The sequence below is a fragment of the Schistocerca cancellata genome, chromosome 4 (genome assembly GCF_023864275.1).
Source record: "Schistocerca cancellata isolate TAMUIC-IGC-003103 chromosome 4, iqSchCanc2.1, whole genome shotgun sequence".
NCBI classification, from domain to species: domain Eukaryota; kingdom Metazoa; phylum Arthropoda; class Insecta; order Orthoptera; family Acrididae; genus Schistocerca; species Schistocerca cancellata.
The window spans coordinates 716,113,532-716,126,209 of record NC_064629.1 but is presented as its reverse complement, the minus strand read 5'-3'; the positions used below and the strand labels follow the sequence as shown (position 1 = coordinate 716,126,209).

The 12,678-nt window shown below is 36.8% G+C and overlaps 1 protein-coding gene across 2 annotated transcripts in view; it reads left to right on the top strand.

The window, feature by feature from the left end:
* Nucleotides 1–6,093: 6,093 nt before the first annotated feature.
* Nucleotides 6,094–12,678, top strand: part of LOC126183733 (uncharacterized) — a 69,279-nt gene continuing 62,694 nt past the window's right edge. The window contains exon 1 of one of the 2 annotated variants that reach the window (XM_049925940.1): nt 6,094–6,783. In XM_049925940.1, the coding sequence (XP_049781897.1) occupies nt 6,659–6,783 (125 nt within the window). In that variant the 5' untranslated portion in view covers nt 6,094–6,658. Of the gene's footprint in view, nt 6,784–7,774; nt 7,909–12,678 lie in introns of those variants that run through there. The other variant, XR_007536796.1, reaches the window with a different exon arrangement.

The window sequence follows — 12,678 nt, the reverse complement described above, 5'->3', positions numbered from 1 at the left end:
CCTTCCACATCTTAATTCATCACAACACAACATCTAAAACAAACTTCTTTAAATATCAGTACCTAGGAGAACTGATAACAAGCAGTACAAAATGAATGATACCATGGAAAGCAGAGTATCGTATATAAAATAGTAAGGGCATTCCAAATGACAAAAAATATATATAACTATCAATAGCTCTATTTGAAAGTGGAAATGCTAATTGATGTGATGAGGAAAAGAAAATTACAGTTTTATGGGCACATATACCGAATGGATACTAAGAAGCCAACGAAGCAGGTCTTCAACTTACTAACCAGCTACAAATCCAAACCTACACTGTTCACTGAAATTGACAATGATATGAAATACACTGGACTTAGAATGAACGTAATAGATAACAGAGTACTTCTTCAGGAAGCAACACAAAAGGCAGAATTTCATGGGAAAAAAGATGAGGTCTGCAATCGGAAGAAAGTGGACCCAGGAAGAAACGGAATAACAATCTGGAAGGATGAAGGAAGTCTGGAAGTAACGAAAATTAACACAAAGAAGCTGTCGACATTGATTTCCTCGAAGAATCTGCTCAAAAGTCCCAGTTAGTAAATTTAATGATGTCATTCAACTTAAATATAAAAGTTATATGTCCTAAAAGATTAAACAGCTGTCTTGATCAGGTTGCTACTAACACTGATTGCACTGTAAAAATTATAAATGTTGGTTTTTCAGATCACAGTGCACTAACAATATATTTTAATCCACCATTCAATGTACTCCCATCAGGAGAAACAGTTATTAAATGTAGAAGTTATAGTGATATCAACATAAACAACTTTGTACTTGGCTTAGAGAAAGAAGACTGGCAAAGTGTATTTACTTCCTCAACAACAAATGAAAAATATGACAATTTTCTGCAGATATTTGAATATTACTTTAACTGCCATTTCCCAGAGAAAACAAAGACTATCACTAACAAAAAACAGAATGCTTGGGTCACAAAAGGCATTAAAACTTTATCAGAAAAGATGAGGCTGCTGCACAGACTTAGCAAACTCGACAGTGGCAAATCCAAAGAGTTCAAGGTATACTATAAAAATTACAAAAACGCATACAGGAGTTATAAAATGCGCTAACATTTGTTGGAAGAGCACCTAATAGTTTTATCATTATGAGCTTTTTTAGCGCATCAGGGGTATAATAAATGAACAGACTGGTAGAAAGTTAAGGATAGAGGATAAAATCACACTAAATATAGAAGGACAAAAGACTGAAAATGCACATAAAATTGCCAATAAATTCCACTGCTATTTTTTCAGAAATTTCCACAAATCTCCTAACCAACTCTTTACATACTGTTCACTCTCCTCCCACAAATCTCCTGACTAACTCTCCAAACACTGCACACTCTTGTCTCAAAAATAATACTCCTCTGAACTCCTTTTTCCTATCTCCTACAACACCGCATGAAATTGAAGATATCATTAAAAAAAAAGAGCCAAAAAGATTTATTCTGCAGGGCATGATTTGATACCCTGCTTCTTACTTCATAAGTGTTCAAATTACACCAGTGGACCCCTGTCAAATATCATAAATACCTCATTTCTAAAGGGAACATTTCCAGACCAGCTAAAACTTGCTAAAATTATACCTCCCTACAAGAAGGGAGAGAAAACGGACGTGACAAACAATAGGCCAATTGCTATACTATCTGCCTTGTCAAAAATATTTGACTAATGTATGTTAACTAGATTAGAAATATGTTTAAATTCTAACAACATAATCACATCTTCCCAACACGGACTTTGGAAAAATAGGTCCACCACACATGCTCTGTATGCATTTCTAGAAAAGTGCTCAAGTTTCGTTGACCATAAACAACCTGCTGTCTGTATATTTCTTGATCAGTCCAAGGCCTTTGACATGGTTGACCACAAGCTGCTGCTTATGAAACTCCATAAGTATGGGATTAGAGGTGTAGCCCACAATTGGTTCCATAGCTACCTTAGTCAAAGGAAGCAATATGTAGAAATAAGAAAATCAGAGACATTCAGGAACTGCAGGTCAGATATACTACATACAACAAATGGCGTCCCTCAGGGATCTGTCCTTGGCCCTGTTCTTTTCATATTGTTTATAAGTGATCTGCCAGAACACATACCAAATGCCAGTTTCTTTCTGTATGCGGACGACACAAATATCCTGATAACCAGTAGAGGTGACACATTGCAAGATGCAGTTAATGAAACTACTTGTCATTTACAATCGTGGTTTGAATCAAATAGACTACTCATAAATACTCAAAAAACTGTAAGTATGAACTTCCATACTAGACAAAATAAAACCCCCTTCAATGCAGTTATAGTTATCGACAAAGATGACATTACGAACAGACAGGACACCAAATTTCTTGGACTTACCATCAGTAACACACTAAATTGGAAACCACATATTGAGGCATTGTCACAAAAGCTTAGTAAAACCTGCTATCTATTATGATCATTAGAAGACACAGCCATTGTAGATACCTTGAAGCTGGTGTACCATGCCCTGTATGAGTGTCTTGATCTATGGCCTAATCTTCTGGGGAAAGAGCTCCGAGTCTCTCACAGTTTTCAAGTTACAAAAACAAGTAGTAAGAATAATGAAATGTAAAAAAAAAAAGAACTGAACACTGTAAACCACTATTTCAACAGATCAAAATCCTGCCACTAGCATGCCCTTATATATTGGAACTAGCTTGTTTTAGAGTACAGCACTTGGATGCCCTCGACAGAAATGCAGATTGCCACACGCATGACACCAGGAACAAAACACAGTTACAAATTATAGCCCACAGCACAAAATTATATGCGAATGGGGTTAAATGTATGGGCATTAAAATATACAATCACCTCCCAACAGACATAAAAACATGCAAAAACCCAGAAATAATGAGAATTAAATTAAGGAAATTGCTACTAAATCACTGTTTCTATTCCGTACATGGATTTCTTGAAACAAAATTTTAATTACTTGCAATAAGCTGTTTATTCAGTTGTAGATGTTTCTATTTAGTAAGATAATTTAATTATTGTATCTTATCTATATTCTGTCTGTATCTCATATATGTATTCTGCTATGTGAACTATGTACCACAGTCTAACATAACAGTCGCGACACTCACTGCTGTAAAAGTTGTTGCCGTTTGACAGATGGAGCAACACTAGCGCTCAGAGCGGCAGGTAAGGTGAACGTCAGACGCGTCGTAAGCATAATGTTTGTTTGCATCCATTTCCAACGTAATTTCCCAATTATTCGAGTTAGTTTCTTGCCTCCAAGAGTTTGTGTAGTATCAGAAGGCATATATGTTTCTAAAAATGATTCTAAAATAAGCGCAAGTATGGACAAAAACCATGAATAGAGTGGCAAGCTACAACACATTCGTGAAAAAACACTTGTGACATTGGACAGAATTGCAGCTTACCACGTTGATATCAAAAGAATATAAACACACATATTCACATGTAAGAAGCACAGACATGTACCTCTACATACAAAAGCGATGGACAGCTCGTTTATCGTTCTGTAGGCCTACTGTGTTTCTCATTGTCACTTGTTTCCACGACCTTCATCTTTATATTATTCTTCGTGGGACATAATGAGCTGATTACATTACATTTCACGAAAAACCAAAAATTTGATTAATTTTCGAACAATCTGTCTGTAGGCACTTTCCTTGTCCCATAATAGATTCGCTCGAAGTCTAGAGATCTGCACATTCTGACACTTCACACGCTTTTGTAAGACACGAACAGCTGCACTTAATCTAACCACTTCATCGTCAAAGCAGGTCTTGTGTTGATGATTCTCACGAATCTGGCACTAATAAATGGAGAGTTGAACTAGCTGCTTCTGTGTCATAGGACTGTTTTACAGCTTTAGATTGACTGTCGAATCTTTGTGGCAGCTTCTTCTTCATCGTCAGTTGAGGTGGCTTATTTGGAATGTCAAACAGTGTGGTTACTGCATTCCACACGAGTTTGTTTACCTTTGTATGTATCTGAAACAAGAATATGCATTAAGCATTGTAGTCACCTGCTTAAGGTTTATGTTATTTGTAAGTTACTCATATGCTAATTATATCTATGCCTTATATATAGTGTCTGGAATATTAATATTATTTTATGTACTGACGAAGCCTATTTCATCTTGCATGATCAATGGCTAATAAAGAATCTTGAATCTTGGTTTTGTTCGAAATGTAGCGAACAAAACCTAATATTACTATACAGGTAAACCGGGTCTTTCTTCATAAGGTCTTCTCGTCTGCTATTAACTAGTCATTTTTTTGCTCCTAAAACGATACCTTCACGATTTATACACATACATTTGCAAATGAATCCTGACGATACAGTTTTGTAACATGATGGTATATACCTCTCAGGATCCTTAGGAAACCTAAAAAAAGACAGCTGTGGTGTCTTCTTCCTATTGCTGCTGCAATTTATTGCACTACAAAAGCTCCCGATGGTAAAATCCATTGTATAAATCAAAATAAACAATCACTATTCGCTTTCACGATCGCGCCGAACTCACAGTTCAACCTACCGGCCGCTTGGAGCGCTGCTGGCAACAAAATCGAGGCGAAGTGTCGCGGCTGTTATGTTAGACTGTGTGTCCTATATCATGATGTGCTTTGCTGTACAAATTGTATGATCTACAGGACCAATAATAAATCAATCAAATCAAATCAGTTCATAAATCGTATCCTCAAGGAGGGCTATTCGTGTATATAAATAAATAATAAAAAGGAAAGTAGAAAAATTTGCTGGACGTGTCCAGTGGTTCTTGTCTTTGCGTTTCATCTGGACGGACATTTATTTAAAAGATGTGGTAAATATCCTGAAATCCGATGAGCTCCGCGAAAATATAGTTGTGCCACAGATGTACATTATGTCTGCTAGTCAGTGATCTCTATACTATGGAGATCACTGCTGCTAGTTGTTCATCCTTCACGTCAGAGATAGAGGATACTCGTGCTGCCATCTCGTGCAGACATTACGAAACACGTAGTAACGAGTGCTTGCTGAGCTGTCTTACGTTACGTGTCATTGCAAAATTTTATTAAACTACTGAAGTACCACACTATTTATGTAGAAAACTTAAGATAAAAAATAAATTATTTATGCCAGGAACTGCTACCGTTACGCCCACAGGAATAAAAGAGCAATAAATTTCATTGCATTGGTTCCACACTCGTTTGTCTTGGGCATTCTTTCTCCTTTAAATCTCCGACTCTGTGCCTCACGCTTTATAAGAGAGAAATTTAAATAGAGTATAACTTCGTGATATCCTTGTTATTATGCGTATTGAAATATGTTTGTTAACCCCTTTAACTCCGCCTGCAGCTTCTGTACAGTGAGTTACCTGCGGAAGCTGTTGCCGGTCCCAAGCCCGGATAAAGGAGGAGGGTTGGCCATTTAAGAAAGCTGTAAAAGGGATGATTCAAATTGTTTAGGGACTGATTTTGCGAGGGGAAGGTTGTAAGCAATCATGGCTGCAGTACAGTTATAAATTTTAGAATTTAAAAAGGTGCCAGCCACAATTACGGTTCAAAAAAGTTTATTGAAATCAAACCATCACCGATTTCGGATTTATTACAAATCCGTGTAAGATGGCGCCTATAGATTTTCTTACTTTCCTGCTAGGGTCTTGTTTCGCAGTGTACATTTTCTGCCCTAAGATTAAAAGTTCTTCATTCAAAATCCGATTAACTGGGCAGAGGATTTTTTTCATTTTAAGCTACATATAAACAAATAGAATGATATTAAGTTAAATAAAGCATGCAATGTGCCGGCACACCAAGTATGTTTACGACATATTTCATGTTTTATTTTACTTTACGGTCATGTCTTGTGTGTTCCTATTACGGTTAAAAAGCAAAAAAAATCTGTTGAATGTTCACAAATACAAAACGTTTTGTTTATAGTGGTGCGCAATAACGATTGCAGAACGAAGCGATAGCAGAAAAGCAATAAAATCTTTCACAGACATCGTAATATTGAATTGTGACAAATCCAAACCGGCATTGATGTGCTTTAAATAACATTCTTTAAATTATGTGTGTGGCTGGTATCTGTTTTAAATTATAAACCGTATAATTAACAGATGCATCCTCTAAGACTAGGTACCATAATGAGATCGTTTACATTTGATTATCCCACCCATCTTCAACTTAGGAGCATGATGGAAACCTTCGCAAATAAAGCATCTACACAGCCCCACAGCGGTGATAGCTATATGGAAATCGCGAATCAACTTGTGTGGTTTCCTTTTGTTTCTTTAAATACGACTGATGTGTCATCAACAGTTGTTTCTAGTGAATGTAGTAAGGAATTTTGCGTCTTTCAGAATAATCCACTCAAGAAATTGACGTTGAATACTACTATAAATTCCGGCGTTTTTCATCTGCATGTTACGTAGGTTAAATGGAGAAAGTTAACAATAAGCATTTCTACAGATTTCCAAGACAAACTAAAGAGTTGCATCTGATGTGGAGTAGTCCTTGTAAGCTGTGAAGGCGGAGGGAGTTTTGGCTAGTGGAGTTTCGAAAGCAGACTTAAGACTCAGATAATCGAAAAAGTCCAAGATTCATAGGAATGCTTTAACAGGGCTACCAGAACTTGAAACAAAGCTGCATATGGGAAAAATGAACGAAAACTGCTTAAAGCTTTGTACGATAGCAGCAACAAGAGCTAGGCAATGGACATATGAAGACAAGGAATTTGCTCTGTCCTTATACAAGCAAAACCCTTGCCCATGCAGGTATTTGTTAGTTCATTTTTGCCTTCTTTCTGTGACTCATATGAAACCTCTATTGTGTGTTGCACCTTCCAAGCCAAGATTGAGTTCTGCAGTGATGAATGTAATAAAAGCAGAAGCCGAGGCAGTGCACAAAAATGATAAATATGTTGCTTTGTTCCTTGATGAAGTGTCTTTGGAGACAATTTTTATTATGATGTGAATAAGCAGCAAATCAGCGGGTTTCACGATATAAGAAGGGCAAATATATGTACAGACCATGATGTGCTGGTAGTCTGATCAGAGGCATATGCAAAATTTGGAGGCAGGTAGTCGCATATCTCTTCACTCAGAGCTCAGTTTCAGGCACTACTTTAAAAGTTCTTATTGTCTATGTTATAAGCAACTGCAAATAGAGCTGATGGCAGTTGGTACAATTTGTCGTCAGAGTGAAGCCAACTGGGGAGCACTGAAGGGACTCTGCAGTCAGTAAACAAGTGAATCCAGTCCATTTCATTTTTTACCTATTGCAGTCATCAGGAATAACAATTTGTAAAGCCCACTTTTCTGAACATTATATATTAAGTAAATTTGCACCAATTTTGATTTACATGTATCTCAGAAATTGAAAACAGACTATCTGTACTAAAAGAATAAATGTGGTTAAGGAGAAATTGAAGAACAAGTTTAAAGCTGCTTGACAGTTCAGAGATCAATTTTGCTGTGTACTTCGAAAACAAGAAATGTAGAAGTCAATGTTTGCCTTTATTAATTGCTGTTATCCCCATTTCCTATCTGTGATACTTCTCTCTCAATCTTGATGTTGTATCTGCTATTGTGTTGAAGCATTTACTCTCGTTTTATGTAGGGACATTTTAGAGGAAGTCAGTGATTAAATAATGCAAGTTACCTGAAATAGGCCTACAGTTGTGAAAAATATTTGATAACACGTAGGTCTACATGCTTTGCCCACTTCTACTGGAAAGCTATAATAATCCTTGTGATTTTCCAGATGCAGTTCCCTCTGTGTCTAAGTACCTACATTACTTGGGAGAGAACATCCTGTAGACGCAGATTGTACGGAATGCCTGAGTAGGCATACTCTGTTTGAAACAGCGATAACTTGCAGCATAAGTATTCAAAGTGATTGTGAGTATCCGAACTCAAGTTGCCAATGTGATCTGAGAGGGATTATAGATAATGTTTTGCGTTACTTGTTCTGGTAATGAAAATTTTATTTGTCTTGTGAAACACATACAATCCCACAAAATCTTATGCCTTGTAGTAATTAGTAATGATTTCCTTATATGTGGTTGTAGATGTAGTAGATGCATTAAGACTGATTACGTCCAGTCAGATGTATATCTAGACGTGTTGAGGTTGATTAGGTGCAAGGAAGAGAGTGGGATTTACAGATATTCCAGTTAAAAATTTGACAATTTGTATATTATGTTAGCTGAAGTGTAGGCCTAATACTTGAGGATATATTGAAAAAGTTAAGCTGTACAATTATTTGTAATATTGAAGAAAATATCTTTCTTGGAAGTACTTTAGTGCAATAAATTTCATTGCAACTGCAGGTAAATAAGTTTGGGTAAAACTTCTTGCAGGTAAGACTGGCGCACTGAACTGCTGCAGAAACAAAGCGATGTATAGATGTCAGATGATAATCTTGTGTTTGTTCCTTCATACCATTTCATCATCAAAATGAAAGTTGTACCACACTCAGGAAATGAGCACAGGAGAGCAGATGTAGGAATCAAGTGTCACTGCACTCGGTGAGGTTGTAATGGAGTTGGTTTGCAGTAGGATGAAACCCAGTGCTGGTCCATGGGCCTACTGTTCTCAAAAAGTACGTTGCGGCTGCTGAGCTTAACTCTCAATCTGAAGAACAGAAAGTGTCACATGCCTTCACATCATGAGACAGTGTGAGAAGGTACAAATGTAATCCAGGACATTAGTGCAAAATGTGATCACGAACTTTACGCCATCACCTCTCATCCCTTTGTCACCCAAATACTGGCATTGAAAATTTTCCACCACCAGGATGACTTGCATCCAAGTTGAGAGCCACCACACAGAACTTTGTTAGCAACCTTGGTTATGGAGATGGGGCCATCTCACCACAATCGTAGAAATTTCATAGCAATAGGCCTACTGCTGTGTTAACATTGCCAAGTTCTGTAAACATTCTCCTGTTTGTTTTTACCCCAAATGTCATATAAGAGTGGGATCCAACACGCTCTCTACATCATTTGTCCACTAAATTCAAATGGTCAGTGGAGGAAAGATGTTTGTTTATGTTCATCCATAAATAAACATTTATTTGCACTCAATGTCATCAAGATTAAAGCTGATAACTGAAGATCTAGCTGAAGCCTCTTCAGGCTTCTTATACTTAAATGCCAATACATATATTCCCTAACAGTATTTGTGGATAACGGAAACTTTAGGATGAACTCGGCAATTCACAACCACAGTACTACAGGTAGAAATAATTTACTTCTCCTGGTTTAAAAGGGAGTTTTATATTCTAGTGCAAAAGATTGTAACAGGTGGACTGTAGAAAAGAAACTAAACATTCCCACCCATCCATATAAACGGCAAGTTGACATATCCTGAGCATGTGAATTTGTTGAAAACAAGTGACCAGTCAGTGTGTAAAAAAGAGTCGAGCTAAGACACTAAAAGTAAGTTGTCAGTCAGTGTGTGAAAATAATCAAGCTGTATACGGAAAAAAAAGAGGAAGTATCCAGTCTATGTGTGAAAGCAAACAAGCTACTGTATGTTTGTTTTGCTTCACAATTGCTAAATATGTATGGGAATTGGACATACATCCTAATCTCCTTCTCCCCTACGTCTCTGTTTCCTCCTGCCCCTCTGACGCCTACCATCTCCTTCCCCCTCTCTCTGTCCATCTCCTCCTCTGCCCCCTCTATATCCATTTCCTCCCTCCCTGCCAATGGCCATCTCTTCTGTCCCCCTTCTCTCTCTGAGCTTGAGCCTTGCTTGTTATTACAATTTTAGTTTCCATAGTAGTATTCTAATCATAAACCATAAATACAATGTTCCTGTTTCCTGTGAAAACAGACTGCAAGGAATAAAACAAAACAGTATAGTTTTGTGTTTACAGTTTGCATTTAAATATATATAATGAGGTAGAACATATATGGAAGAAATAATTTGTCTAGCAGTTTAAGTGCCCAGCTATCATAATTGAAACTGATTGTGAGAAAGAAAACATAACTATACATTTTCACAGCAGAGCATGGCAAACATTTTCTTTGGCACAGTCAGTTTTAACAGAAAATTGGTAGTTGGTCTTTAAAAGAATATATGGCCTGTGTCTCTCTGAATGTTTATTAGGATATCGTGTAAAAATTTGAAATAAATTGGTCAAGACCTTTTTGAGATTTCTGCTAACAGTGTTTCCCATTACCACATACAATTTAAAAAATGTAGCCTATATCCATCTAAGCATTTATTAGGGTATTGTGCAAACATTTCAACTAAATCAGTCAAGTAAATTTCCAGATTTGTCTTTTTACAGTAATATAGATTAATGAACACTGGGCAAGCGAATATCAATTGCAGTTATAATTATGTACAACCAGTGTTTGACTTAATAATAGTTTACTGTAGATGAATACAAAACTGTGAAGGGGGGGGGGGGGTGCTCAATGTATGTTAGTAGTGACATAGACTTGCATTGCAGTGCCCTTGCTGTGAATGATTACTGCACAGAAAATTTACTGGAAACAGTGGTGTTGTTCTGTCACTGTAAAATCTTACAATTGTACGTGTATAACTGCACAACAGATAGTGATATTGGTATATCTGTGCAGGTTCTACAGAAACTAATTGTACACTTTGAGAAATGGCCTAAACATACGATTTTAATTTTTGGTGGCTTGAGTACTGATACAAGACTAAGGACACATACAAATTAACCTACTCAGTATGCTATGATCACATGACCTGTTCTGTATTAACGATCACTTAACAAGACAAACTGCTTGCCTTGACAATGTAATTACTAATGTTGATACAAATCAGTTATCAACTAGGGTTGTTCAATACACATTACATCAGTGCATAAAGGTGTTCAGTTAAATTAAATACTAAAAAGTCTATATCTGATTCCAGTGAAATTAAGTCCAGAACCTGGCTAAAGACAACAAACTGGAATGGCATTCTGCTTGAAAGCAGGCCTACTCACATTGAAAATGTATTTACATTAACTGTCAGTGCACTGTCAGATACATTTAAAACTAATTGCCCTAAAGTAGTGAGAAAAAATGAGGGAACTGACAGGATATATGGTCTCACATCTGTGCATTACCGGTTCACACACTATCTACAAAAGCTATTAACTCTGTTAATAATTTCCTATGACAAATCAAGGGATAGTGGAGCAGAAAGAGCAAGCCACATATAGTTAAAGTATGAATAACACTGCTGCAGCTGAACACAATCGTAAATATGACAACATCCATGACTCAAAACATGAAAACTCTTTTCCTACAAAATATTGAAAATTTAGTTCCTGGCACTAAAAGATAAGAGGTAAAAGTAACCAATAATAAAAGTGCAATAGCAAAACTAAGTTACTCAAAATCAGAAGACATTTATGGACTCTATTTTCGAGAGAAAAAATCTGAGGATGTAATAGCACATCCATTAAATTCCCTTATAAACTGGATGTTTGTTAGTGATTGTTTCCCTATATCCTCAAAAATAACAGTCATTACTTTTCTGCTAAAAAATTTATCGTGTTTTGTTCTAATACTTACTGCCCAACCTGTGTTGCACCCATCCTTTTTTCCTTACTGCATGACTGTGTGTGTAAGTGTACTAATTACCAGATTTGCAGAAAACTATGACTTTTTAACCTTGTGTGTGTGAAACGTAGTAATAAGGTGAAATGTGATGTCAAGTTATGTTTGTGGTCCCAAAAATGGATCTATTGCAAATGTTTAAATACCTTAGAAGAGAGAAACATAATCCGTGACTGTGGAAATGTGCACTGCAATTTTCATGATATTCTATGTTTGCAACAGGAATACCGAGAGGAAAGTGTGACTGCCTTATTAAAATATGGTATATTAGTTAAGCTGTATATAGAGAAGTCTGATAAAGTAACAGAAGACTATTCAAAGTGTAGTGAAATTGTCATAACCGAACAAAATGATAACTTCATTAGACCCAAAAAGTTCCATCGTGATCATCGTAATAACAGCAACACTAGTCTGCCAATAGCAAATAATTTTGCACTTTTAACGTGTTATGAATCAAAAGATGTGAAAATAGCCATATCAACTAAGTACTCTCGCCATACTTGCACTGTACATGCTTGAGCTCTGTCCTGCAAAATGATGGTCAGGTCCTGCAGAAAGTGTCATTACTTCTGTCTGTAAGCTGGTCAAAGGTTGTGTTCCGAAAACGAACAGCACAGAGACAGAAGTGATGACACTTTATGCAGGACCTGACCATCATTTTGCAGGACAATGCTCAAGCACATACAGTGCAAGCTGTTACTGATTTCTTTGACTGATGGGGCTGCTAAGTGCTTTACCACCTACTGCACTCCCCTGACTTAAGCCCTCATAAGTTCAACTCAATTTCTAAACTGAAAACGCTTCACAGCATTTGCTGCAGAACTGCTGCAAATTCGTTGGGCAATAGACCGTGCCGCTTGAATGGTCAACACAACTGGCACTGCTAAGAGTATCCTACAACTTCCACATCATTGGCAATGGGTTATGCACAATGCGGGTGACGACTTTGAAGGTCAGTAAAACTTTGAAACACATATCTATTTTGTACGAGCTGTAAATAAATAGTTGCCAGCATTAAAGTTCCAACCCTTGTATGTAGTTCTATAATGGAAAACGTTATAAGCCCATTCAACAATCTCTG